This window comes from Anolis carolinensis, chromosome 2 (assembly GCF_035594765.1).
Source record: "Anolis carolinensis isolate JA03-04 chromosome 2, rAnoCar3.1.pri, whole genome shotgun sequence".
NCBI lineage: Eukaryota > Metazoa > Chordata > Lepidosauria > Squamata > Dactyloidae > Anolis > Anolis carolinensis.
This window is the reverse complement of record NC_085842.1, coordinates 5,179,408-5,206,930: the sequence shown is the minus strand read 5'-3', so window position 1 is coordinate 5,206,930 and position 27,523 is coordinate 5,179,408. Positions and strand designations below refer to the sequence as shown.

At 45.3% G+C, this 27,523-nt stretch overlaps 1 protein-coding gene across 1 annotated transcript; it reads right to left on the bottom strand.

The window, feature by feature from the left end:
* Nucleotides 1-634: 634 nt before the first annotated feature.
* Nucleotides 635-27,523, bottom strand: LOC100554781 (class I histocompatibility antigen, F10 alpha chain). The gene is made up of 7 exons (XM_062972910.1): nucleotides 27,384-27,523; nucleotides 18,528-18,800; nucleotides 14,329-14,466; nucleotides 13,521-13,730; nucleotides 7,017-7,301; nucleotides 4,632-4,715; nucleotides 635-1,186 (listed from the first exon to the last, which is right to left on the bottom strand). The coding sequence occupies exons 1-7, from the start codon at nucleotides 27,448-27,450 to the stop codon at nucleotides 1,131-1,133; spliced, it is 1,113 nt and encodes a 370-aa protein (XP_062828980.1). The 5' UTR covers nucleotides 27,451-27,523; the 3' UTR covers nucleotides 635-1,130.

Here is a 27,523-nt window from a genome sequence, read left to right as displayed (position 1 = left end):
CAAAATGGGAGTTGACTATTATGTTAGTGGGCTATTGTGCAATGAAACATGGCTATACACAAACTGACTCATAGAGAAGACGACCCAGTTTTTTTGGATGGATTTTTTTGACTGAAATGTCTAGACTTATCCATTAGTCACACAGTGCTTTACTGTTTTAAATGGGGTATAATATTGGTTTTTAAGTGTGTTTTTACGATCGTTTGTTTTACTATATTTTGTATTATATGGGGCATTAATCTTGCCATTATGTAAGACCGCTTTGGGTCCCCCTGGGGGAGAAGAGCGGTATATAAATTAAATAAATAAATAAATAAATAAATAAATTAGTCTATAGCAGGCATGGGCAAACTTCAGCCTTCCAGCTCTTTTGGACTTCAACTCACACAATTCCTAACAGCCTACCAGCTGTTAGGAATTGTGGGAGTTAAAGTCCAAAACACCTGGAGGGCTGAAATTTGCCCATCCTGTATTGTTTGCAAAACAACCAACAACACTGCAACCTTTCCTCACATGGGAATCAATCCTTTTGCTTGCCTTGTTTTGCACCATTTCCTGCCTTGCTCTTTCCTGGCAGGAACAACACCCGGGATTTCCACATATAGCCATCCCATAGATTTGCAAAAGGCCACTGTAATAGTCCAAGTTTTATTTACAATCCTTTTCTTATTATGTACAAGGGGTGAGTGGGCTTTGCCTATTTTCACTGGAGTCTGCAAACTGGGTGGACCTTTTCCTCCTTCTTCCAGTCATCCCCATTCCCCAACATGGTAGAAAGAAGGTGGAATTCCCAGTGTGCATCATTTCAATCCTCATTTATAATCTATCTCACTGGTCATTTTAATGTCCATTCGCCCAATTTGGACAAGATCCTTCCATGGAGCTTATCCATTGTTCTTTTTCTGTTTGTTTTAAGCATCCAAAATATTGGGTGTCACCCAAATTTCGAACCACCTCGAGAATTGAAGGCCAAGTCCCAACGCAGGTCCTAAAAGGAGTCTGCTGCAAATGTCCCTCTGTTGCAAGAACAAGGCAAATATTTCTCTTCTTTCCCTCCTTCCAGTTCTTGATCCAAATCCCTGGATTTCCTCCTTTCCTTCCATGTTTCTTTGGCTGAAATCAGATCTCTGTCACTCCATTGCCGTTTCATCTGCAGGCTGCTCAGAAGGCGCCACACTGGGTTTGTCTGGAAAGAGAAGCAAAGTCAGATGTGAAATGGGCCTCTTCAGAAACATACTGTTCCTATCCTTTGAACCAAGGAAGGGGAACCAACCCCTAAATCAAGGGTGACAAAAATGACCCCGAACACCCTCTAGGGTAGTGGTCCGTGGACCTGTGGTCCGTGGACCACTGGTGGTCCCTGAGAAGTAAAATATGGTCCACAGCTTCACTGTTACTACATCATTACAACAAGAGTGACTGGACTCACGAAACCCTCTTATAGTGCCAAGGCAACAGGGATGTCGGGAAGGGAGAGGCCTGTGAAAGGCGAGACAACAAGTCTCCTGGCTGCTGCTTCTCCTCCTCCCTCCCCCTGAGTGGAGCCATTCCATGTGACGCCTGGAAGCAGGGCCACCTTGGTATCTTCATTTTTAGGCCTGTTCCTGAGGTTATTTGGGGTGCTGATTCAGAAAATTGCATTGGATAGACCACATCAGCTCTAGATGATTACATATGGTTTTCTGTGGGTGAGGAGATAGCGACTACTGGATGGCATATGTTCTGTATCAGAAACTAGAACTGATGTGGTCTATCCAATGCCATATTCTGAATCAGCACCCCAAATAACCAAACCAAATCTAAAATTGATCAAAAACTGCTGTGTAACCCTTTTGGTACTACTGTTGGAGAGTGGTCCATGGTCAAAATGGTCCCTGGTCTAATGATCCCTGGTCAAAATGGTCCCTGGTCTAATGATCCCTGGTCAAAATGGTCCCTGGTCTAATGATCCCTGGTCAAAGTGGTCCCTGGTCAAAAAAAGGTTGGGAACCACTGCTTTAGGGAATGGGGAACATTTTCTCAATTTTCCCCCTCCCAGGACATTTCAGGCTCAAGAATGGTCTTTATTCGGATCACTTCTTATTTTGAAAAGAAAATTGAGCTAATTACTACTATTACTATTAGCCAGTGGTTCTCAACCTGTGGGTCTCCAGATTCTTTGGTCTTCAGTTCCCAGAATTCCCAGAATCCTAACAGCTGGTAAACTGGCTGGGATTTCTGGGAGCGTAGGCCAAAACACCTGGAGACCCACAGGTTGAGAACTGCTCATAAGTAATCACTCATGGCCAAGTCTTATTGTCTTCCAAGGGCAGAGTCTTGACAGTGAGTCCATAAATGACCTGTTCTAGATCTGGATGGTCTTTTTTCCACAATGAGGGCATAGATTTCCAGATGGAAGGAGGTTCTGACAAGAGTTTGTTTGAGATGCCTTCTTCCTCTTGATATGTTTCTCCCTTTTGCCTTCAATTTGTGCCTCTTCAAAATCTATAGAGCTGTCCATCACAGCTAACCTCCAGTTAGAGCAGGGGTCCCCAAACTAAGGCCCGGGGGCCCATTGAAGCTATTTATCCGGCCCCCACGGCACAAGGGCAGAAGGGGGTTGGACTTAATGACCCAAGGGGTCTCTTCTTCTCTTACAACCCTTATTATTATTATTATTATTATTGTTGTTGTTGTTGTTGTTGTTGTTGTTATATTGTATGACACAGCAAACAAGATAAATATGCTGGATTTCGTATCACAAAATCACATTATTATTACTATTAACATTGAGGCTGGGTGGCCTTTGCTAGTGCTTTTGGTGCACAAAGGCAAAAGGGGGTTGGACTTGATAGCCCAAGGGGTCTCTTCAAACCTCATTATTATTATTATTATTATTATTATTATTATTATTATTAATAATAATAATAATAATAATAATAAACATTGAGGCTGGGTGGCCATCTGTCAGGGGTGCTTTGCCCAAAGGGTTTCTTCCAACACTCTTTGTTGTTGTTGTTGTTGTTGTTAGAATCATAGAATCATAGAATAGTAGAGTTGGAAGAGACCTCATGGGCCATCCAGTCCAACCCCCTGCCAAGAAGCAGGAAATCGCATTCAAAGCACCCCCGACAGATGGCCATCCAGCCTCTGCTTAAAGGCCTCTAAAGAAGGAGCCTCCACCACAGATAGAAATGTTGTTGTTGTTATTGCTCGGTGGCCAACTATAGTCCGGCCCTCCAATGGTCTGAAGGATCGTGAACCGGCCCCCTGTTTAAAAAGTTTGGGGACCCCTGAGTTAGAGTCTTCAAGGGCCAGGGCTTCCCAGTTCTCCGTGTCCATGCCACAGTTTTTAAGGTTGGATTAAGCCAATCTTTAAATCTCTTTTCCTGTCCACTAACATTCCGTTTTCCGTTCTTGAGTTGGGAGTAAAGTAACTGCTTTGGGAGATGGTGATCAAGCATTCAGACAATGTGGCTAGTCCAGCAAAGTAGATGGCAGAAGACCATGGCTTCAATGCTGGTGTTCTTTGCTTCTTCCATCACTTTTGTCCACTCATCTTCCCAAGAAATTTGCAGGATTTTTTGAGATGATCCTGATGTAATCATTCCAGAAGTTAAGTGTGATGTCTGTAGAAGGGCCATATTTGACAGGCATAGAACAGAGTTGGGAAAATGATAATTTTATAAACAAGCATCTTGGTCTCCCTACGTATGTTCCAATCCTCAAACACTCTCTGCTTCATTCCAGAAAATGCTGCATTTGCAGAGCTCAAACAGTGTTGTATTTCGGTGTCGAAGTTGACTTTTGTGGAGAGATGGCTGTCAAGGTAGCAGAAATGCTCAATATTTTCTAGCTTTACACCGTTAAGCTGTATTTTTGGAGCTTAACGGACAATTAACCCAATAAAAACATCAACTACTGATGTTGATGTTTTTATTGGGTTAATTGTCTTTTGCTTTGTTATTGATATTTGTTTATTGTATCAGGCAAGGCCCTATATAAGCCGCCCCGAGTCCCTCCGGGGAGATGGGGCGGGGTATAAAAATAAAGTTATTATTATTATTATTATTATTATTATTATTATTATTATTATTATTATTATTATTGGCATTGCAGAGGGATTGGCTGATGACTGCTGGAAGAACACTTTGGTTTTCTTGATTTTCAATGAGAAGCCAAGCTTTTTGTATGCTTCTGCAAAGGTGTGTAAAGTGGCTGTAGACCTTATTCTGAGTGAGAACAGACTACAATATCATCATCATATTGGAGTTCTGTCACAGAAGTTGTTGTGACCTTACTGTTGGCTTTCAGCCTGCTGGGATAAAAAAGACTTTGGCATTTGTCTGATGTGTGATTTCCACACTGGTGGGAAGCTTCCTGTCAACGGACCTAATATGTCTAAGGGAAAGGGGTTGGAGCTATGACAAAAAGGCATCCAACATGCCCAAACTCTCTAATCTGACAAAATATTTTAATTCTTTTCTCCCTTTTGGAATGAAGGAGGCTTATGCCTGAGATCATAGGGCGGCATTTATGGGCAGCACAAAAATCCAGATGTTTTCTTTGAATTCTTCCCATGGAGAGGCTCCTCGAGGCCCCAGCCCCTCTCCAAACCCGGCCCACAAAATGCATCCAGACATTTCACTTACTGGTGTAGAAGATGAGCCCAGATACTACCACGAGGCCCACAGCGACAGCGGCAGCAACACTTCCGACAATAGGCCACGCCGAGTCTGAAATGAGATAAAATGGATGAAGGGAGAATCAAAACTAACCCAGTCATCTCCAGTTACAAGAGTTGGCAGGTCTCTGTCTGAAGGAGGAGCAGCTAGTACTGATTTATCATTGGGACTAAAAAAAGGAAGAGGCAAAGGTGATTCTATTGATGCTCCTCTTGGGCTTATACTTAGATCAGCTAAGAAAGTGAACCATCCTATGGACACTTGTCTTGTCTGATTTCGGAAGCTGAGCAAGGTCAGACCTAGTGAATCTTTGGATGGAAGGTCATTGAAGAATAATACCAGCATCATGCAGTCCAAACTGGAAACTCACTTTGGGCTGCTTCTTCCTGCTTCCACAAACATAACACTTTTAAAATACATAAATACAACAGACTGTTTGGCTCCTTCTACACTGCCAAATAAAATCCAGATTATCTCCTTTGAACTGAATTATATGGCAGTGTAGAAGGAGTCCCAGTTAACCGTAACTCAAGCAACTGTAACTCTCAAGCAACTGGTAACAACATTGAAAAAATAATACTTTAAATTAAAAAATAAAATAATTTTGAGGAAATGTTACATTAAGTTTATCTTGTCAACCAGGGGCAGCTAACAACTCTGAACAAAGGATGCCCCCAGGCAGGAAGAAGCCAGGAGATGAAGCTATTCAATGCTAATTTAGGTGATTAACTACAACATTCACACTGGCCTCTAACTGACAAGAGTTCTTCTCTCACCCTGGACTTTCCACAGATATATATATAAACCTTCCTTGCTTAGTTTCTCCATACCCCACAACCTCTGAGGATGCCTGCCACAGATGTGGGTGAAACGTCAGGAGAGAATACTTCTGGAACATGGCTATACAGCCCAGGAAACACACAACAACCCTTTATAGCTTGGGTTTGCACATGTTTATAGAGTTGACATGGAGCTGAAAATGCATAGGGAAATTTCCAGAGATGCTTCCAACCTCAAAGGCAAGTCAATAAATGGAGGACATATCTGCACTACACAATTACGGCAGTTTAATACTGCTTTAATAGCCATTGGTATTAGCTAACCCTCCCAATGTGGTGTCTCTTCATACCTCCATACTAACCCTGTCCTTCAGATGGGCCTCTTGTGACTCTCTGTCTCTTAATGGATCTGTTATAGGATAGGACCGAGGCTGTCGAAGGACTATCCATCTCCCATCTCTTGGGCTAAGCGGGAGATTCAATGAGAGAGGCCCCATTCCATCCCCATCCTGTGTTCCCCTCCCGAGGTTCTCATTGGACCATCTCCACCCCTTGTGAAGGGGCTCGTTCAAGCCAAGCTAACCCTCCCAATGTGGTGTCTCTTCATATCTCCATACTAACCCTGTTCTTCAGATGGGCCTTTTTGTGACTCTGTCTCTTAATGGATCTGTTATAGGATAGGACTGAGGCTGTCAAAGGACTATCCATCTCCCATCTCTTGGACTAAGCGGGAGATTCAATGAGAGAAGCCCCGTCCCGTCCCTGTCCCCCCGTTCCCCTCCCGAGGTTATCACCGGACCATCTCCACCCCTTGTGAAGGGGCTCGTTCAAGCCAAGCTAACCCTCCCAATGTGGTGTCTCTTCATACCTCAATACTAACCCTGTTCTTCAGATGGGCCTCTTGTGACTCTCTGTCTCTTAATGGATCTGTTATAGGATAGGACCGAGGCTGTCGAAGGACTATCCATCTCCCATCTCTTGGGCTAAGCGGGAGATTCAATGAGAGAGGCCCCGTTCCGTCCCCATCCCCCGTTCCCCTCCCGAGGTTCTCACCGGACCATCTCCACCCTTTGTGAAGGGGCTCGTTCAAGCCAAGCTAACCCTCCCAATGTGGTGTCTCTTCATACAGTACCTCCATACTAACCCTGTTCTTCAGATGGGCCTCTTGTGACTCTGTCTCTTAAAGGATCTGTTATAGGATAGGACTGAGGCTGTCGAAGGACTATCCATCTCCCATCTCTTGGGCTAAGTGGAAGATTCAATGAGAGAAGCCCTGTCCCGTCCCTGTCCCCCCGTTCTCCTCCCGAAGTTCTCACCAGACCATCTCCACCCCTTATGAAGGGGCTCGTTCAAGCCAAGCTAACCCTCCCAATGTGGTGTCTCTTCATACCTCCATACTAACCCTGTTCTTCAGATGGGCATCTTGTGACTCTGTCTCTTAATGGATCTGTTATAGGATAGGACCGAGGCTGTCGAAGGACTATCCATCTCCCATCTCTTGGGCTAAGCGGGAGATTCAATGAGAGAAGCCCCGTCCCGTCCCTATCCCCCCGTTCCCTCCCGAGGCTCTCACCGGACCATCTCCATCCCTTGTGAAGGGGCTCGTTCAAGGAGGCGTGGTCGATGTGGCACTCGTAGTGCTGGGCCTCAGTGGGGTCCACCTGGATGGTCAGCCGGGCCTGGTAGGTCCCGTCCGCGTTGGGGACCACCTTCACGTGGATGTTCTCGTCGTCCACTATTTTCCCATCCTTCAGCCAGAACGCGTTGATATCCTTGGGAAAGAAGCCGTTCACTTTGCAGATGAGGGTCTCCAGGCTCCCGTTGATGGGACGGTGAATCAATTTCACATCAGGGGCCTCTGCATCAAAAGGGAGGTGGGACGGGATGGAACAGCAGAACCCTTATCAGGCTCATTTATGTGCTACTAATACAATGAACACATTGATTAGGCTGATAGAGGCAAAGTAATCAATTAGCTTTAAGAGGTTTCGGATGTACATGCGTCTTACCTGCATCCGGAAAGCGCTGGGATCCCGATCTGACACTACCCATCATTACCATCTTTAAGTACTGGTTGGGTTTGGGGCAGATTGAACAAGGATGATGTGAGTTGTAGTACAGCCACATCCAGAGACCCATGTGAATACAAAGGACAATGGCTCCGGACCATATTTGCCACACATACCCATCACAAACCTCTTAAAATACTTGTGGGATTTGGGGATCAATGGCAATGGGATGATGGGAGTTGTAGTCCACACATCCAGAGATCTGTAATCTCCATCAACAATGGATCTGGACCAAGCTTGACACACATACCCATCATGACCAACTTTAAATACTGGCAGGGTTTCAGGGGGATTGACTCAGGATGATGGGTGTTGTAGTTCACCCACATCCAGAGAATACTGTGAGCCCCACTGACAATGGATCTAGACCAAACTTGCCACACATACTCATCATTACCAGCTTCAAGTACTGGTGGGGTTTGGGGCAGATTGACCAAGGATGATGGGAGTAGTAGTCCACCTACATCCAAAAAGCACTGTGAATCCAAACAATGATGAATCTGGACCACACTTGCCACACAACCGTCTTAAAATACCTGTCTGTTTTGGGGATGGGTCAGTGACATAGGATGATGGGAAACATAGTACACCCACATCCAGAGAGCACTGTGAATTGCATCATCAATGGCTCTGGACCACACATACACATAATATCCAACTTTACATACTGGCGGGGTTTCAGGGGGATTGATCCAGGATGATGGGAGCTGTAGTCCACCCCTATCCAGGGAGCACTATGAACTCCACAAACCTTACATTATCAATGGTAATGACATGTGACTTGATGCAGAATGCAGCACTATATTGACTTGTAGGTTTTTTAAAAATTTTCTGTCTTTTTTTCTAATTTTGTGTTATTTTTGTTATTATTTGCATATGAAAAACACAAATCTGCAGTTTCAGATAAATGAAGTTCTGCTGAGAATGAACACACACACACCCCACATGGAAAACAGGGTCATAACTAGAGTGTTTTAATGAATATTGATATCTTTAAATAAAGTCTTATAACTTTAAAATTTTCCCAATTGCTTTTTGAATCTTATCATTTGCACTCATGCTTTTATATAGTGTTATTTGTATAGTTTTAAATATACAGTTAGCCTTCTTGAGTTCCATTATTGGAAAAATTGTGAGATATAAGTGAATTGAAATAATAGGAGTAAGAATTTATTTAATTTTCCATCCTGAATTGAAAAAGAGAATACTATACAATGGACCAAAAATAGGATGTTTACTTGGCATATCTTATATCTCCCAAACTTTAGCAAAGTTTACAGTCCTTCACTTTCAAACCCTGCTGATAACTAGTCAATAGCAGATATTATCCTATTTCTTTGGCCTTTTGTCTGAATATTTGTGGGCCTCCAGAAAAACGAGGATCTCCTTATACTTTCTCCTTCTCTTCTGAACAAAGAACTAGATTTTTAAGATCTAATTTGCCTTGCCCACACTCTAAGGCTGTTCCAGAACAATATATATATTTAATGTCTCCTATAATTCACAAAGGTTTCTCTTTCTGGCATGCAGGAACATTCAGGCACGATTTACTGCTGATGTTGCAGTTGACTGTTCTGGGCATGCTATTATCTAATCGTAGCATTGCAGTGGGACCTAAATGCTAGTTATTAGAGGTGTGCATTTGTATAGAATTGCTGTTGATTTTGCAAAGTTTCATTTGTGTTGTCTCATTTTCGTATTCGTGTCCCGCTAACGAAAATGGACTGCCTATAAGACATGAATTTTCATCTGGCTTACGAAAAAATCTAAAATTTTCAGACCATTGGCTGCAATGGGAAGGCTTCCAAGGCTCATCTCCCCCTCCCCCCACCTTCTGCTTGGTTTTGGGGCTAGAGAGGTGAAAATTGCCACACGTGGAGGGCATTTCAACATCGGATGTGATTGGGAGGCACTGCTCTCCCAGACTCAGCTGAGGGTGCCAGAATAACCGCTGTTCTTAATATTAATATAAATATTATTACAAGACCCATTGATCCACATTGGATGTAATTGGGAGGCACTCCTCTCCCAGACTCAACTGAGGGTGCCAGAATAACTGCTGTTCTTAATATTAATGTAAATAAGATCATCAAGACCCATTGATCCACATCGGATGTAATTGGGAGGCACTGCTCTCCCAGACTCAGCTAAGGGTGCCAGAATAACTGCTGTTCTTAATATTAATATAAATATTATTATCAAGACCCATTGATCCATACTGGATGTAATTGGGAGGCACTGCTCTCCCAGACTCAGCTAAGGGTGCCAGAATAACTGCTGTTCTTAATATTAATATAAATATTATTATCAAGACCCATTGATCCACGTCAGATGTAATTGAGAGGCACTGCTCTCCTAGACTCAGCTAAGGGTGCCAGAATAACTGCTGTTCTTAATATTAATATACATATTATTATCAAGACTGGATATAATTGGGTGGCACTCCTCTCCCAGGCTCAGCTTAGGGAACTAGAGTAACTATTGTTATTTATATTAATTTTATTACTAACATTCATTGGTACACATCAGCTGTAATGGGAAAGCAGCTCTCTGTCAGGACCTGCTTATTGTTACGGGGCCGAAACAAAAGGAAACGAAAGCAAGCACAATGATTGTGCGGCTTTTATTTTCGTGTCGCCTCTCGTTTCCTACGAACGATAGCATGAAACGATAGCATGAAGGAGACAAATAAAAAAAATTGTGCACACCTCTACTATTTATTCCATGCTGCAATTTCTTTTTACCGTGCCCACTTGCTTTTGGTATAGTCCAGATATTAATAAACTACTCGGGTTATATTTAATTACTTAATTGATATCCTTTACTCTTCTATGGGACCCATTGCTTTTGTATCCCATTGTTCTTTCAGTATGGCCCCATCTACACTGCTATATAATTCTTTGAATAAGACCATTTTTTCTTATCTACGACAGCATTCCCCTCCAGTCCCTGTTCCTTTCCTCCACTTCTTCTCAATCTTAAATCTCCATCTGTCAACTGAAACCACACAGAAAGAGAAGCCTGTTTATTTATGGAGTTCCCTGAATGCAGTTTCAGATAAACACAAAGAGTTTTTGGAATGTGGTGCCACGTATATGCAGATGACACCCAACTCAACTCTCCTACAAAGGCTTTTAAGGAAGGAAATTTATCCAGACTGAGTCAGGGGGTGTCGTATGGTGATCTGTTGTATCGTATGTGTCGTATCGTTGTGTCGTATGGTGTTCGGTTTTAAATAATATTAGGATTAATTCTGCTTTAATGTTTTATAGTGTTTAGGGTTTAAATTGTATATTTAGCCTCTGTTCTGTGTATTGTAATCTATGTTTTATAGAAATACCTTTTAATATACTGTGGATTACTGTGTCCAATTCTGGGCACCGTAATTGAAAGAAGATGTTGACAAATCATAGAATCATAAAGTTGGAAGAGACCACACGGGCCATCCAGTCCAACCTCCTACCAAGCTGGACAAGCTGGAATGTGTCCAAAGGAGGGTGATTCAAAGGATCAAGGGTCTGGAGAACAAGCCCTATGAGGAGAGGCTTAAAGAGCTGGGCATGTTTAGCCTGCAGAAGAGAAGGCTGAGAGGAGACATGATGAGGGCCATGTATCGAGATGTCAGGGAAAGTCATAGGGAGGAGGGAGCAAGCTTGTTTTCTGCTGCCCTGCAGACTAGGACATGGAACAACGGCTTCAAACTACAGGAAAGGAGATTCCACCTGAACATCAGGAAGAACTTCCTCACTGTGAGGGCTGTTCATCAGTGGAACTCTCTGCCCCAGAGTGTGGTGGAGGCTCCTTCTTTGGAGGCTTTGAGGCAGAAGCTGGATGGCCATCTGTCAGGGGTGCTTTGAATGCGATTTTCCTGCTTCTTGACAGAATGGGGTTGGACTGGATGGCCCACGAGGTCTCTCCCAACTCTAGGATTCTATGATATATATCTTTTATTGAAATAGGTATATTTATAGAATTTTTGCAATGGGTTTTAAGTGTTTTAATTATGCTGTAACCCTCCTCAAGCCAAGAAGAGAGGCTGGTAAGAAATAAAATTATTATTATCTTGCATTGTATTGTATTGTGTACCTATATATATATATATATATATAAAGGGGAGGGAGAACAAACTGCATAGAAAGACCTAGCAGTGTGTGTTCTCTATAGATCAACTTTCAATGGAACTTCTAGAAGAAGTTGATCATAGAATTGTACTAGGAAGAGCTAGTGATTCCTAGAGATTGCGGTGAGTTTTTCAAGCTGTATGGCCATGTTCCAGAAGCATTCTCTCCTGACATTTCACCCACATCTATAAGATATGTTGGAGACTAGGCAAGGGAGGTTTATATATCTGTGGAAGGTCCAGGTTGGAAGAAAGAACTCTTGTCTGTTGAAGGCACATCTGAATGTATTTTCTCCCATCCTGGACTTTCCACAGATATATAAACCCCACTTGCCTAGTTTCCAACAGACCTCACAATCTCTGAGGATGCCTGCCATAGGTGTGGGCAAAACATCAACAGAGAATGCTTCTGGAACATGGCCAAACAGCCCAAAAAAACTCATCGCAAGCCAGTGATTCTGGCCATGAAAGCCTTCGACAACACATTGATTCCTAGAGAAATTTCTCTCTAGGGCTCCATTGCAATTCTATGGTCAACTTCCAGTAGAACTTCTGGAGTAAGTTTATCAAAGAATTGTGTTGGAGGCCCTAGCAATGTCTACAGAGAAGTGTTCTCTCTAGGGCTGGATCTACACTGCCCTATATCCCATCAATCCAATCCCAGATTACCTGGTTATCCTAGATTATCTGGCAGCATAGATTCACATAATCTGATTTAAGGCAGATAATGTGGGATCAGATCCTGGGATAGAGGGCATAGTAAATCCAGTGTGATTCTTCGGTTAACTGGGGGTTTGGGTGAAACATCAGTACTCTTTGATAGAAAAAGCTAAGGACCCTGTAAAGCCACAACTCCCACAATACCATGGCTGCTGACTTGGTGTCAAGCTGTGTTCTGTCACACGCTGGGCCTGTAACTATTGTCTTTGTATAGGTCTATACTTTATGCCCAGCGGGAAGCCAAGGTGTCTAAAGAGAGGTTCTTGAGGATTTCCCTGAAAAGGATGGCCTTTTGAGTCTTTAATGAGATAACAAAGTCTTTATTGATGAACAAATAATAAATCTTCAAGGTTTCCTTAATAAACTGTTGGCTTTTCAATCTTGTCCTCAGGGGACGGGCAATTGGCTTGGGATAACTATATTTTCTCTGTAAGAAGAAAATCCCCTTATAACCTCTCCCAGGATGTCTATCAAATGGGCCTAGCTGATGTGGGACCTACTACCGATTCCAAATGCGTCTGGGCATCGAGTAGACCTACCAACCAAGGCTTGCAGATGTTTCAGCTGGGGTTCCATGGATCTGTGGTGCTGTTCTCTCTCCAAGGTTTCTTTGGAAACTTTAGGAGCTGTGAGGTTGAGAGGCTGTGAGCTCTCAGCCAGAGCTTGTGGGACTTTTCCCCTGGAATTTCTGTCTCTGTTTTCTCGGATGTTTTATATCCCCGGATGTTATTGAGATATGAAGCTTTTCTACGGGACGAGCTGGTCTACGTCCTATAGCTTAGCTTCCTTAAGTGAGACTGACTTAAAAGTGGCTCCTTCTCTCCCAGAGCCCTGAACAAGGGGCGGAACCAAACTTAATGATGATGGACAGGCAGCCTGCCCTATGACAGGAAACATTAGCAGAAAGAAAATAAAGTCGGAGCTTCTGGTACAGCCGTACCAGCACAAGCTGCATTCATTCTATAGAGTAGATGCTCCCTAGGTGACTTTGGGAAAAAAATAAGGTGAAAACACCCCCTCACATTGATTAGATACACTTTGTGGGACCGGACTGTATCCTGTGCCACATGTGTCCTATGCGTCATACTATTAAGGGCTCAGACTCTCGTTCCCTGCACCTTGAGCTGAAACATGGGAGTTGTGCTCCAGCCTCCGCATCTTCACTCACCTGTGGGCAAATTCTTCTTCTGGAACTCAAGGTGCCTCCTCAGCCACCCGATGCAGGTCTGTCCCCAGAAGCCCTTCCGGTGCCGGTAAATGTCCCAGACGATGTCCCAGTCGGTCAGCTCTTTTCCGTCGTACGCCTCTCGGTGATACAGCTTCTCGGTCCCGTCGTCACTCAGCTCACAGCCGTCAACGCACTGCAAGGTATGAAGCCCTACAGAAGAGACAGACAGAGTGAAGGAAGCAGAACCAGAACCTGTGAAGAGCCATATTCCTTACATGAGCCTGGATGATGGTGGGCAGGAACATCAGACAAAGCCCCTTGGAGTCTCCCCAATGGCTCCTTTCTTTTTCAGCTGTCCTTTGGGGACTGATTTCTCTTTTAAAGAAGAGAAGGTCTTTTCACAGAGCTGTGAATAAGATTGTTCTAAGCCTGTCATTCAATACTGTTTTAATCTTCATTAGGTGTGCTTTAACTCTATGTGCATTTTTATTGGAATCTTCCATCTTTTGTGAAGCACCTTGAGACCCAGGGTGCATCTAGATCAGGTTATGGGTAAACTTGAGACCTCCAGGTGTTTTGGACTTCAACTCCCACAATTCCTAACAGCCGGTAGGAGTTGAAGTCCAAAACACCTGGAGGTCTCAAGTTTACCCATGCCTGCTCTAAATTATAATGATAGATGGAAACATACAGGGCATGGACAGCTCGTCTCCTTTTCGGTCTCCTCCTTTCATTCATCAATTCAACCGCCCTGCTGCTAATGCCTCCTAAATGAAAACGTATATTGCCAGCCCCTCCACCTCCTCACCCCCAATGTTGCAGAGACCGGGGGTCTCATCGCTGCCGTCCCTGCAGTCCTCGTTCATGTCACAGATGTAGCCCCACAAAATGCAGCTCCCGTCTTTGCAAGAGAACTCGTTGACAAAGCAAGTGCCGGTCCCCATTTCTGCAAGGAAGCAGAAAAGGCATTATATCAGGATTAGTATATCAGTCAGAATACTGTATGCCAGAGCTACACCGCTTGACCATAAAACACCCACCAGCTGTGTATTATCAGCAAGCAGTTTATTGAAGAATATATATATAAAAAAGCCAAGCAATAAAAAGAATTAAAAAGTAAAGTCCAAAAAGGTAACTTCTGCAAATGAGCAATAGTCCATCACTTCCAAGGTACAGGAATATAACACAGGAAACAAGACATTGTTCCAAAAGCACAAGGCAGTTTAAATCCCCAAAGACAAGGCATAAACTTGGTAACAGAAACTAGGAAAAAATAGACTTGAATTCAAAAAGCATAACTTGACATGACAGGAATCCATGAAACAAGATCTGCATAAGAAACTTAAGAGCATGAGAGAGCATGACTGACTTGAAACACCAAAGGTGACCCTAATAAGCAACAGGCTGAAAACCTTTCTCTTAAAAAGCCTCCTGCAGTGAGAAAAATTCATTTTGTTTCACTTTCTCAGCAGATAATTTATCTGCTCTTTTTTCTCGGAGACGAACTGACTGGCAAAAGACCTGGGAATTTTCTCTTTGTTTACCAAAGTCTTGCTTCCTATCTGCGAGCTCATTAAGCTCTACAGCTGCATCTGTGTCTGAAGAAGAATCCCCTTCAAAAAAGTGTCCCCTTACAGGAATTTGACCTTGAGGCTCTGGCCTCTGTTCTGCCAACAAGACCATCATCCCCATTGCAATCAGACACAGGCCCTGAATCGGACACAAGCCCAAGCCCAGAATCCTCATTGACATCAGGCACTAACCCAGGCTGAACTACAACACGGAGAGCTCAAGTGTTTTAATGCAGAGTCACAGAATCATGTCACTGAAAGAGATCTCCAAGGACTATCCAGTCTAACCCCTTCTGCCATGCAGGAAAAGCACAATCAAAGCACCCTGATAGATGGCCATCCAGCCTCTGCTTTAGAAACCTCCAGAGAAGAGACCCTACTGGACTCCGAGGCAGCAGAATTGAGCAGCTGGTATCACCAGGAAGGTCTTCCTAACATTCAGGTGGAATCTCTTTCTCTGCAATTTAAACCCATCGCTCCAATGTGTGTCCAGAGCAGTAGGGAACTTCCTCAATGTGACCTGTTTTCAAATATTTAAATATAGCTCTTATGTCCTATAAACACTAGACCAAAACCCAGAATGATATCCGTGACTACTGAACTTTTGTCAGCTCTAGGTGTTATTTCCAAGTAGAGTCAAAAGGTCTTCCTTAATGAAAAAAGTGCTAGAACCTGGTTAGAAGTATCATTTGTCTTATTTGCCAAGTGTTTCCTGCATAACTACCTCACATTATGAATCTGAGATTTGGAAGACACAGAGCAACCTGGGTTTGGGAGTGCAAAGGTTCCCATCTCTCTCTATTGGATGGTTGGCCTATTTTGGGTGGGATTGAACTCAGTAGCATTAGTGGCAATAGGGTGGTGACTCTCCCCTGGCTTTTTGTCCAAAGAGGGTTATCCAAAATATGTGCTCCTCCCATCCCAAGGGCTGTGGCCACTGCAACTTGATCCCAGCAGCCATTGAAGCGCTTTTAGGCTGGCCTTCCAGGTAGACAGCTTCCAAAGTCACTCGTCATAGAAAAGTGGTTCTCAACCTGTGGGTCCCCAGATATTTTGGCCTTCAACTCCCAGAAATCCTAACAGCTGGTAAACTGGCTGGGATTTCTGGGAGTTGTAGGCCAAAACACCTGGGGACCCACAGGTTGAGAACCACTGGCATAGAGCCTGCCTTCCAGAACTTTGACCATTGCCTTTTTCTGGACACATTCCAGAAAGAGATGAACAAGCTGGAAAGTATCCAGAGAGGGGTGACCAAAATGGCCAAAGGTCTGGAAGCCAAGCTCTATGAGGAGTAGCTGAGAGAGCTGGCCAGGTTTAGAAGGAAACATGAGAGCCAGGTTTACATCTCTAAAAGGAGGTCGCATTGAAGAGGGAACAAACTCTATGAAAAGAGATTTGTATAAGAAAGGACTTCCTGATGCAAGAGTTGTTTGGCAGTGGACTTTGCTGCTGTCTTGGACTCTGGTGGAGCCTCCTCTTCTTGTTAATCAGAGGCTGGATCTCTTTCATCTGCATGATCCTTGCCTTCATCCCAACCACCCCTGTACTGGCCAATGAAGGAGAAAAGAGCAGCCAGATTACCCCCCGGAGTCCATATTTCCTATTAGCTTTCCTGTAATTTTAGATGAGGCTGGAGAAATGTCAAATTAACATTTCTAAGTCACTATGGTGGACTTTTTGTCTGAAGGGTAAGGAACAGAAATACTCCAAATTAATTAATTAAACTGCAAATGTTCATGTTAGTAACCAATTATAGAACAACAACAATACCTCTTCAAGGTGCATCAAACCAATCAAAAGACACTCAGAACAGAAGATCCTCCAATGACACCCACACCAATCATAGTACATCAAAATCAGAAAAGTGGCATTCTCTCAGCTTCAAAGGAAGGCAACAGCAAGCCTTTTTCGTTTTTAGTGTTTTCCAAGGCCCCCTTTACACTGCCATGTAAAATTGAGATTATCTGCTTTGAACTGGGTTATATGACAGTCTGGACTCATATAATCCAGTTCAAAGCAAATAATCTGGGATCAGATCCTGGGATATAGGACAGTGAAGAAGGGGCCTGAGTCCTCACAACCTCTGAGGATGCCTGCCATAGATGTAGGCGAAACGTCAGGAGAGAATATTTCTGGAAAATGGACATACAGTCCGGAAAACATACAACAAGGCCTGAGTCTCGTTTGGTTGAGAAAAAGCAGGGTATAATAATAATAATAATAATAATAATAATAATAATAATAATAATAAAAAACTACAAACTAGATCTGACAGCTGGCACAACAAAACATTGCATGGAAAGTTCCTTGACAAAATTGAAGGCAAAGCTGATAAGGAGAAGACCTGGCTCTGGCTCACAAATGGGACCCTGAAGAAGGAGACAGAAGGCCTGATCCTTGCAGCCCAGGAGCAAGACATCAGAACAAAGGCAATTCAGGCCAAGATCGAAAAATCAGCTGATAACCCAAAATGCAGACTGTGCAAGGAAACCGATGAAATCATTGATTATCTCCTCAGCTGCTGTAAGAAAATCGCGCAGACAGACTACAATCAGAGACACAACTATGTGGCCCAAATGATTCATTGGAACTTATGCCTCAAGTACCACCTGCCAGCAGCAAAGAACTGGTGGGATCACAAACCTGCAAAAGTATTGGAAAATGAGCACGCAAAGATACTATGGGACTTCCGAATCCAGACTGACAAAGTTCTGGAACACAACACACCAGACATCACAGTTGTGGAAAAGAAAAAGGTTTGGATCATTGATGTTGCCATCCCAGGTGACAGTCACATTGATGAAAAACAACAGGAAAAACTCAGCCGCTATCAGGACCTCAAGACTGAACTTCAAAGACTCTGGCAGAAACCAGTGCAGGTGGTCCCAGTGGTGATGGGCACACTGGATGCCGTGCCAAAAGATCTCAGCTGGCATTTGGAAACAATAGACATTGACAAAATCACGATCTGCCAACTGCAAGAGGCCACCCTGCTGGGATCTGCGCACATCATCCGAAAATACATCACACAGTCCTAGACACTTGGGAAGTGTTCGACTTGTGATTTTGTGATATGAAATCCAGCATATCTATCTTGTTTGCTGTGTCATAATAAAACAATAAGACATTCCTGTAGTTGATGAACCATAGATTCAGCATATGTCAGAAAGTATCTAAAGGCACACAGCAGCAAATAAATTGTTGTATCAGTTATTGCATGAAAGCAGGTGGATAACTGATCACTACTGTAGTTCATGAATAGGGCCCGTATTGTGTGGTTGGCCCTCGCTTTTGGTCAAAGTTATCCAAAGTACCGAACCTTCTATCCCTTCCAAAAGATTCAGAACTTTGGATAATTCCTCTAAAGTTTAGCCTAGAATCCAGGACAGATTTGTTGACAAGGAAAGCATGGGCGAGACTTCCCATTCCAACTCACCGTCATAGCCATTGTAGTACCTCTCCAAAATCACCGTGAAATGCTCGAAGCCCTCCTCGTTGAGTTGGGCGAGGGAGGACTGCACCTCCCAGTAGTTCTCCATCAGGCTCACGCTGTGGCTTATCCAGGGGGTCAGGGGGTGCATCTTTCCTGATTTGCTGTCGTAGCGCTCGATGGGCTGGCCGTCCAGGTAGCCTATCTCCACGTAGCGGGGCGCCCCTGGGATGGCCTCCGACATGTACGTGCGGAAATAGTAGAGGGAGTGCGAGGAGGCTGCAAGGGAAGGGGGAGGAAGAATCACATTTGGATCAGAGCGAGGACCCCCTTTCAAAGTGGATTAGAATCATAGAATCCAAGAGTTGGAAGAGATCCCGCCAAAGGATCATCCAGTCCAACCGCTTTCTGCCATGCAGTAGAACACAATCAGAGAACCCCTGACAGGTATCCATCCCGCCTCTGCTTTAAAGTCTGCAAGGAAGGAGGCTCCATCACACTCCGAGGTAGGAGCATATTCCACTGCCAAATAGCTCTAAACATCAGAAAGTTCCTCCTAACATTTAGGTGTTCTCTCTTTTCCTGCAATTTGAATCCATGTGTTGCATCCCAGAGCTGGAACCCCCCTGACCATAAAACGTCATACTAGTTGGGTATTGTCAACAAGCAGTTTATTGAAGAACTAGCTGTGCCCGGCCACGCGTTGCTGTGGCAAAGTGGTGGTGGTATTGGTTAAAAATTGTTGTGGAATTTTTATTTGACTTTATTTGTATTTTTAATTAATTTTATGTAACTTATCTTTTTTATTTATTTTGTTTTGTTATTTTGTTGTATTATTTTTAGTTATTTTGTTATTATAGTATTTTATTGTATTAATTTTTAGTGTTTTTTATTATTTTTATTGTATTATTTGTATTTATTTTAATTTTTATTCTTTTATTAACACTGGGCTGAGTGGGTTGCTAGGAGACCAAGTGGGCGGAGCTTAGCCTTCTAACTGGCAGCAATTAGATAAAAACAATTATTTCTCTCCCTCTAATTAGGACTTTATTTTTCTTTTCTTTTTGTTGTCGGAACCTAGGGGCAAGGATGGTGGGTTGTGTTGCCAAATTTCTAGGTTCTGGGGCTTGTACTTTTGTTGTTTAGTGGTAGGAACGGACACCATTACTCCTTTATATATATCTAAATATCTATCTATCTATCTGTCAGCTCACCACAGCCGCTCCTGAATGAACACACGAGACTCTCTGTGATATCACCAGAAACTTTTACTGTAGGAAACATGAACATCAAAAAAGCCAAGAATGGGAGGCTCCGGCCAACCATCCTTTATATACCCTCCCCCTCATTTGAAAAGTCTCTTCCCGCTCAGCAAAACCCCGCGCAAATTCCCCGCCAAGTCCAGCAGCCGTTTCTTCTCCGAGTCCTGAGCCGCAGGTGTCTTATCAATGTCAGTGACCCTGAAACTCAGAGCCACATCCAGGCTCTAGTAGCAGGGTTCTGACATGGCGTCCTCCTCCCCTTCGTCCTGGAAGGAAAAGATTAAACACAACTATTGTTCTCCGCTGTCCAGAGTTCCTTTATACTTTTTTAACAGGCTGCAATGGAATACCGTGTGTACCTTTCCTAGGTCCTTGGGTAGCCTCAGCTCATAGGTCACTTCGTTTATTCTTTTTGCTACCCTGAACGGCCCTATATAGCGTGGAGCCAATTTTTTAGATGGGAACCCCAATTTCAGGTTTTTTGTGCTCAGCCAAACCAGATCCCCTTCGCCCAATTTGTCCCCCTCTCGGCGCCTACGATCTGCAAAGAGCTTGTACTTCTTTTGTGTTTCCCGCAATGCCTCCACCACGGTCTGCCACCCTTGCTTAATTTTGGCCGGCCATTCCTTGTCGGTCTGGCCCTCTCCTTCCTTCCACTCGGGTAGCCTGGGGAAAGGTGCCACCTCCTGTCCGTATACTATTTCGAATGGGGCACGACCTGTGGCCGAATGTACGGCCCCGTTAAACGCCATCTCAGCAAACGGTAGAAGGTCCGCCCAATCATCCTGTCTATAATTGGTGTACATCCTCAAGAATTGGCACAGTGTTTGTTGGGTGCGTTCGACTCCCCCGTTGGTTGCGGGATGAAAAGCCGAGCTCAGGTTCCTTTCTGCTCCTAACAGCTGTAAGAATTTTCCCCAAAATTTTGCAGTAAATTGGACTCCCCGGTCGCTAATTATTTTGTCGGGACACCCATGCAGGCGATATACATGCTTCACATACAAATCAGCAAGTTTTTCAGCTGAGGGGAGTTTTGGCAGGGCCACAAAGTGTGCCTGTTTTGAGAATAGGTCCAATATTGTCCAAATGTATCTGTGGCCTCTGCTGGGGGGTAGTTCGCCTACAAAATCCATGGCCACGCATTCCCATGGCCTCATGGGCTCCACCACCTTCTGCAATAGCCCCTGGGGCTTCCCCGGTGGTGTTTTTCCCTCTGCACATAATTCACACTGCGTGACGTACCCCCTGGCGTCTTTCCTCATTCCGGGCCACCAGCATTGTTTGGCCAACAGTTTAATAGTCCTGGTGGGGCCTAGATGACCCGCACCCTTGTTATCGTGGCACTTCCTTAACATTTCTCGTCTTAAACATTCAGGAATATACAATTTCTTATTTACAAACACCAAATCCCCACACAATTCTCCCTTTTCTTTGTTAGTTTGTAACCATTTGTCCATTCCATACGCTCGCTTCAACTCTTCCTCCCATATTTCTCCTCCCCCCGTGGAAATGGCAGTACGTTTGTTTTCTTTGGCCGCTTGTGCTCGAGTTAGTACTGCCAGGCCCCACTGCTTATCTAGGAACAGGCTCCCTTCAGATTCCTGAATTCCTCCCCCGTGCTGAGGCATCCGAGAGAGAGCGTCAGCGAGTATGTTATGTTTCCCCTGGAAGAATCTGAGTCTGAAATCAAAACGGCTGAAATATTGGGCCCATCTAATTTGCTTCGCTGATAGTTTACGAGGGGATCTTAGATACTGTAAATTTCTATGATCAGTCCACACCTCAAACGGTGTTCCACTTCCTTCCAGAAAGTGTCTCCAGCACTCTAGTGCTTTTAGAATCGCTAAGGCTTCTCTCTCCCAAATCGGCCAGTTTTTTTCTGTATCGCTAAACTTTTTTGACAGATAGCCACATGGCTTCAGGTTCCCCCCCTCGTCTTTCTGCAGCAGAACTGCCCCATATGCCCGGTCTGACGCATCGCAATGTAGTACAAAGGCCTTAGACATATCAGGGTGCTGTAGGACAGGTTCCTCAGTAAAACGCTTTTTAAGGGCTTCGAAAGCTTCCTGGCATTCTATTGTCCATGTCAGTTTGGCCCCTGGGGCCTTCACTTTGGCTGTTTCTCCCCTGCCTTTAGTTTTTAACAAATCCGTTAATGGCAAAGTGAGGCGCGCAAAGTCCTTGATAAATGTTCTATAGAAGTTTGCGAACCCTAGGAAGGATTGCAGCTGCTTCCGTGTTTTGGGGGCTTCCCACCCCCTCACGTCTTCCACCTTCGCAGGGTCCATCGCCACTCCCTGGGAGGAAATCCTATACCCCAGAAAGTCTATCTGGTCTTTATTGAACTCGCACTTGGCAAGCTTCGCATACAGTTTCGCTTCCCTCAACTTTTGTAGGACTTCCCTGACTAGTTCTACGTGTTGCTCCTTAGTTCGAGATATTATCAATATGTCATCTAAAAAAATAAAGACTCCCTTGTACAACAATGGATGCAATACTTCGTTGATTAATTGCATGAACGCGGCCCCTCCCCCGCACAAACCGAAGGGGAGCACACGATAATTGAATAATCCGAATGCGCAGGAGAAGGCCGTCTTCCACCTGTCCTCTGGTTTGATCTGCAATTTATGGTAGGCCTCAATTAAGTCCAATTTAGTGAATATCTGTCCTTCCGATAACTGGGCGATCAAGTCCTTCACTAAGGGTAGGGGGTATTTATTTACAGTACTGATTGCATTTAGGCCCCTGTAGTCAATGCAGAGCCTCAGCGTTTGGTCCTTTTTCCGCCTGAACAACACAGGCGCCCCTAGAGGGGAATTTGAAGGCTCTATGAAACCCCTCGCTAGGTTTTTATCAATGTATTTTCTCAGTTCCTCCTTTTCCCTAGCTGACATCGGGTATATTTTTGCCTTGGGAAGCTCTGCTCCTGGGACTAGCTCTATTTTCACTTCAACTCTCCGCTTCGGTGGGAAATTGTCTGCTTCCTTCTCATCAAACACGTCCACAAAATCCCGATACTCTGGGGGTAATTTATCTGCCAGTTCTGCTATTCTGATAGAGTCTTCCTCCCCCCTTTTCCCTGGCTCCCTCTCAACTTCCTGGCTCCCTTCTTCCAAATTCATCCTGAAGATCATGCTCTTATCCTCCCAGTTGATTTGCGGGTTGGCCTGCCCCAGCCACGGCATGCCTAGTATAACATTATAGCTGGCTATTTGTGATATCACAAATGACACCTTTCCTTCCCAACTCCCTATCTTACACTTTACATCTTCGGCACTGTACTTAGCTAACGATCCCGATGCTGTGGATCCGTCCAACTGCGAAAAAGCTATTGGGGATTCTAGGTTCGTTCTTTCGCATCCCAATCCCTCGGCTAATTCAGGGGAGATGATGTTCCTGGAACATCCACAATCCACAAATGCTTTGCAGGTTGCTTGTTTGCTGCCATTTTCAAGCTGAATGGGGACCACTATCATAGCTTTGTCCTGACTTACCAACCCCCCCGAGTGGTGCCTCATCGGTGGTTCTTCCTCGGCGCGTTTTCCTGCCACGGCTCTGGGTTTGGGCTGGCCTCCGCCTTCCCCTTTTCTCTGCCAGCACTCGGCAGCCCTGTGGCCCAACCGGCCGCACACGAAGCAGCCACTCCTGCTGGCGCTCACGTTCCCTGTCGGCTCCGCTCTCCTCCCGGCTGGGGCTGATCCCTCCTTCCGGCTCCCCTCTTTCATCTGCGGCCGCTGCTGTAGCCCTCCTCGGTGCCTCCTCGCCTGGGCCAGCGATGTCTCGACGCGCCCCGCCAGCTGAATCCATCCGCGCAGTGTGTCAGGCTCATCACGATGCACCGCCCAGGAGAGGATCTCCCGCCTGAGACCCTCTTTGAAGAGTTCTATCTTTGTTACTGCAGACCATTCCGGCACCTTTTCGGCGAGGCATTGGAACTCCTCCGCATACTCAGATACCGACCTCTGCCCCTGGGAGACGGTCTTCAACTTCTCCCTCGCCCGGATCTGCTCCAGTGGATCTCGGAAACGGGTCTCCAGGGCCCCCATAAAGCGTCGGAGTGACCCCAGACATGGGTCGCGCCGCGCGTGCAGCTGAACGTACCAGCTGGCCGCTCCCCTCTTCAACACTGCACCAATGGCCCGTATCCGGCTGGATTCCGTTCTAAAAGTGTGAGCATTGTCCTCCATATAGCCCCTCACCGTGGTCAGGAAAAAATCCAGTTCAGAGGACTCTCCCCCAAACTCGATCCTTAGTTCCTCTCGTCTCGGTAGGGGTCCCTGTGGTGGCAATCCCCAATTCTCCGCCCGTCGCAAGCCCCCTTGCGGACCAGTGGGCCCCGCTGCTGCTTCTCTTGGCCCTGTGCCACGCCCGGCATTCGCCAGGGGCACCAGGGTCTCAGCTGGGAGCGTAGCTGGGATTCTCGGAGGTTTTTCCCCTTCGTCGTCACTCTCCTCCACCCGCGTCAGGCTTGTTTGGGTCTTGGGCCGGGCGCCGGGCTCCTTTCGCATTTCCCTTCCCTTCGGTGCTGGGAGGTCTGCAAAGCCCTGGCTGCTTCCCACGCTCACGTCCCACATTGAGCCAGCCCGAAGTTCCCTTCCTCTCTCTGGCTCCGCCAAAAACGCCAGGCGCTCCATCGCCCTCGACATCACTGCCAGGGTGGTCTCCATCGCCGACATCCTCTCCTCCAGAAACACCATCCTTTGTGGGCCTGGGGAAGGTGAACCTTCCTCTCCTCCGGTGCTGTCTCCCCGCACCACTCCACGCCTCTGGGTTACCCCATTTGGCTGGGCATAAGCGGTGGATGACGCCAGGGCCGCCAGCTGGTGGAACTCAGCGTCCGGCTCGGGAGTGGCCCTTTCCGACCTTCCTCCTCCTGCGCCCAAGAGCTCTTCATCCTCCACTTGCATGTTACACCTCACCGCTACAGCGGGATGGTGTCCGTATTCTTGGCTTAGTGTCAGCTCACCACAGCCGCTCCTGAATGAACACACGAGACTCTCTGTGATATCACCAGAAACTTTTACTGTAGGAAACATGAACATCAAAAAAGCCAAGAATGGGAGGCTCCGGCCAACCATCCTTTATATACCCTCCCCCTCATTTGAAAAGTCTCTTCCCGCTCAGCAAAACCCCGCGCAAATTCCCCGCCAAGTCCAGCAGCCGTTTCTTCTCCGAGTCCTGAGCCGCAGGTGTCTTATCAATGTCAGTGACCCTGAAACTCAGAGCCACATCCAGGCTCTAGTAGCAGGGTTCTGACATCTATCTATCTAATCTATCTAATCTAATCTAAATCCATAATAAAAGCAAAAACCCGTATGTGTATATGTGGCACAGGTGTCCGCTCACACAGACAGCCTCCAGCCTCCACAAACAGGCTACACTTCTCACTCCGGAAAAACCATGAAGTCACTCCTTTGCACTGACATTGCGGTTACAGCGAGCACCATGAACATGTAGGTCAAACCCTGCCAATGTCCTCCCCAAGCACTACGGCCCATCACTTATCATAGGGGTTAGGTTCCAGGACCACCTGCAATAAGTGAAGCAAAGTAGGGACACAATATGTACTTTAATATCTATACATTATTTTAGTAGTTATACACTATTTTAAGTCTTTATCAACCAATTGTGTGTTGATAAATCGCCTCCTTCTCCTCTCGGTGTCGCTTGTGTTGTCACTGGATGTGGCTGTTGTTGAGTGAAGTGGTCCTGTGTGGTGTCACTTAATTGGCTCTAGCTAGGTGAAGTGGTCCTTTGTTGTGTCACTGGATTTAGCTGTTGCTGGGTGAAGTGGTCTTTTGTGGTGATACTGGTTTTGGCTGTTGCTGGGTGGAGTGGCCCTTTGCGGTGCAACTGGAATGCATGTTGCTAGGTGAAGTGGTCCTCTGTGTTGTCACTGGATGTGGCTGTTGCTGGGTGAAGTGGCCCTGTATGGTGTCTCTGAATTGGCTGCTGCTAGGTGAAGTGTCCCTTTACTGTGTCACTGGATTTGGCTATTGCTGGGTGAAGTGGCCCTCTGTGTTGTCACTGGATTGAATGTTGCAAATAAGGTGGCCCTCTGTGTTGTCACTGGATTGGCTGTTACTGGGTGAAGTGGCCCTCTCTGGTGTCACTGGGAAAGAAAGGGGACGTGTGTAGGAAGGGAAGGAGGGAGGGGAGGAAGGAAGGAAGGAAGGAAGGAAGGAAGGAAGGAAGGAAGGAAGGAAGGAAGGAAGGAAAAGTTAAAAGTGGAGGGAAAGAGAAAGAAGGGATGGAATCAGAAGATATCTAATTTTGAACTGGGATGAACTGGCCTTCTCCTGAAGCCAAGGAAACATCTGTCCCAGGCTTGGAGGGAGAGAGTAGATAGGAGAGAACAGCCAGTCCTTAATTGCAAACGGCTGCTGGAAGTTTTATTGAGTCTATTTACTGGATGTGTCAGAGTTCTCTGGGTGGGGAACGAATTCTTTATTTGTGCAAAAAAATAAATAAATGGGGCTTTAACGTAAGCCACCGAGATTCCTATAATTTTTTTCTCCCTTCGATCAGAGCAATGAAAGCTTTGCCAAGATGAGAATTCTGAGGCTTTTCCCTCAAGCCCTGCATTTCTAAATAAGGGACTGAAATCTCTATTTCCTAAGAAAGCTGAGAAGCAACGTGGAGGGTTTTCAACAACATGGACGGCCATCTGTCGGGAGGGCTTTTATTGTGCTTTCCTGCCTGGGAGAAACAGGGTTGGACTAGATGGCCCTTGGTACCTGTTCCAACTCAATAATAATAACAATAATTTGAGAAACTCCTCAAAGCACAGCAGACAAAAAAAAAACAGTACAAGAAAACCGCACTACAAACTAGAGCTGACAGCTGGCAAAACCAGTACAAAAAAACCGCACTACAAACTAGAGCTGACAGCTGGCACAACAAAACATTGCATGGAAAGTTCCTTGACAAAATTGAAGGAAAAGCTGATAAGGAGAAGACCTGGCTCTGGCTCACGAATGGGACCCTGAAGAAGGAGACAGAAGGCCTGATCCTTGCAGCCCAGGAGCAAGACATCGGGACAAAGGCAATTAAGGCCAAGATTGAAAAATCAGCTGATGACCCAAAATGCAGACTGTGCAAGTAAACCGACAAAACCATTGATCATATCCTCAGCTGCTGTAAGAAAATCGCACAGACAGACTACAAACAGAGGCACAACTATGTGGCCTAAATGATTCATTGGAACATAATAATAATAATAATAATAATAATAATAATAATAATAATAATAATAATAATAATAATAATAATAATATCCAAAATCAGGTCTGGCATTGATGAATGCCATGGTCCAAAGCAGGCATGAGCCAACTTGGGCCCTCCAGGTGTTTTGGACTACAACTCCCACCATTCCTAACAGCCTACCGGCTGTTAGGAATGGTGGGAGTTGTAGTCCAAAACACCTGGAGGGCCCAAGTTGGCTCATACCTGGTCAAAATAAATTGAAATGTATAGAAATACACCTTCCTTTGCATAAGGATGGGTCTGCCATGGATCTCCCCATCACAGAGCCCATATGGGGTTGGACTAGATGACCTCTAGGGAACCCTTTTTTCCAATATAAAGACCCAAGACTCACCCGAGGGTCCCACCAGGAGGAAGGCGGTCGCTCCCAGGAGCAAAAGTCGCGGCAAAAGGAGACCCATCTGAAAGGGAAGACCCGAAGGTGAGGCTCCCACTCCTCCCAGCCTCCTCCGCCGACTGGAAACGGATCCCAAA

Bases quoted from the DNA above. Each gene is read 5' to 3' on its own strand.
- LOC100554781 (XM_062972910.1), bottom strand. From the start codon at position 27,450: ATGGGTCTCCTTTTGCCGCGACTTTTGCTCCTGGGAGCGACCGCCTTC. The intron at 14,467-18,527 runs GTGAGTTGGAAT...GCTTCCTTGCAG, and splicing joins GTACTACAATGGCTATGACG to AAATGGGGACCGGCACTTGC. The intron at 7,302-13,520 runs GTGAGTGAAGAT...CTTTTGATGCAG, and splicing joins GAAGAAGAATTTGCCCACAG to AGGCCCCTGATGTGAAATTG.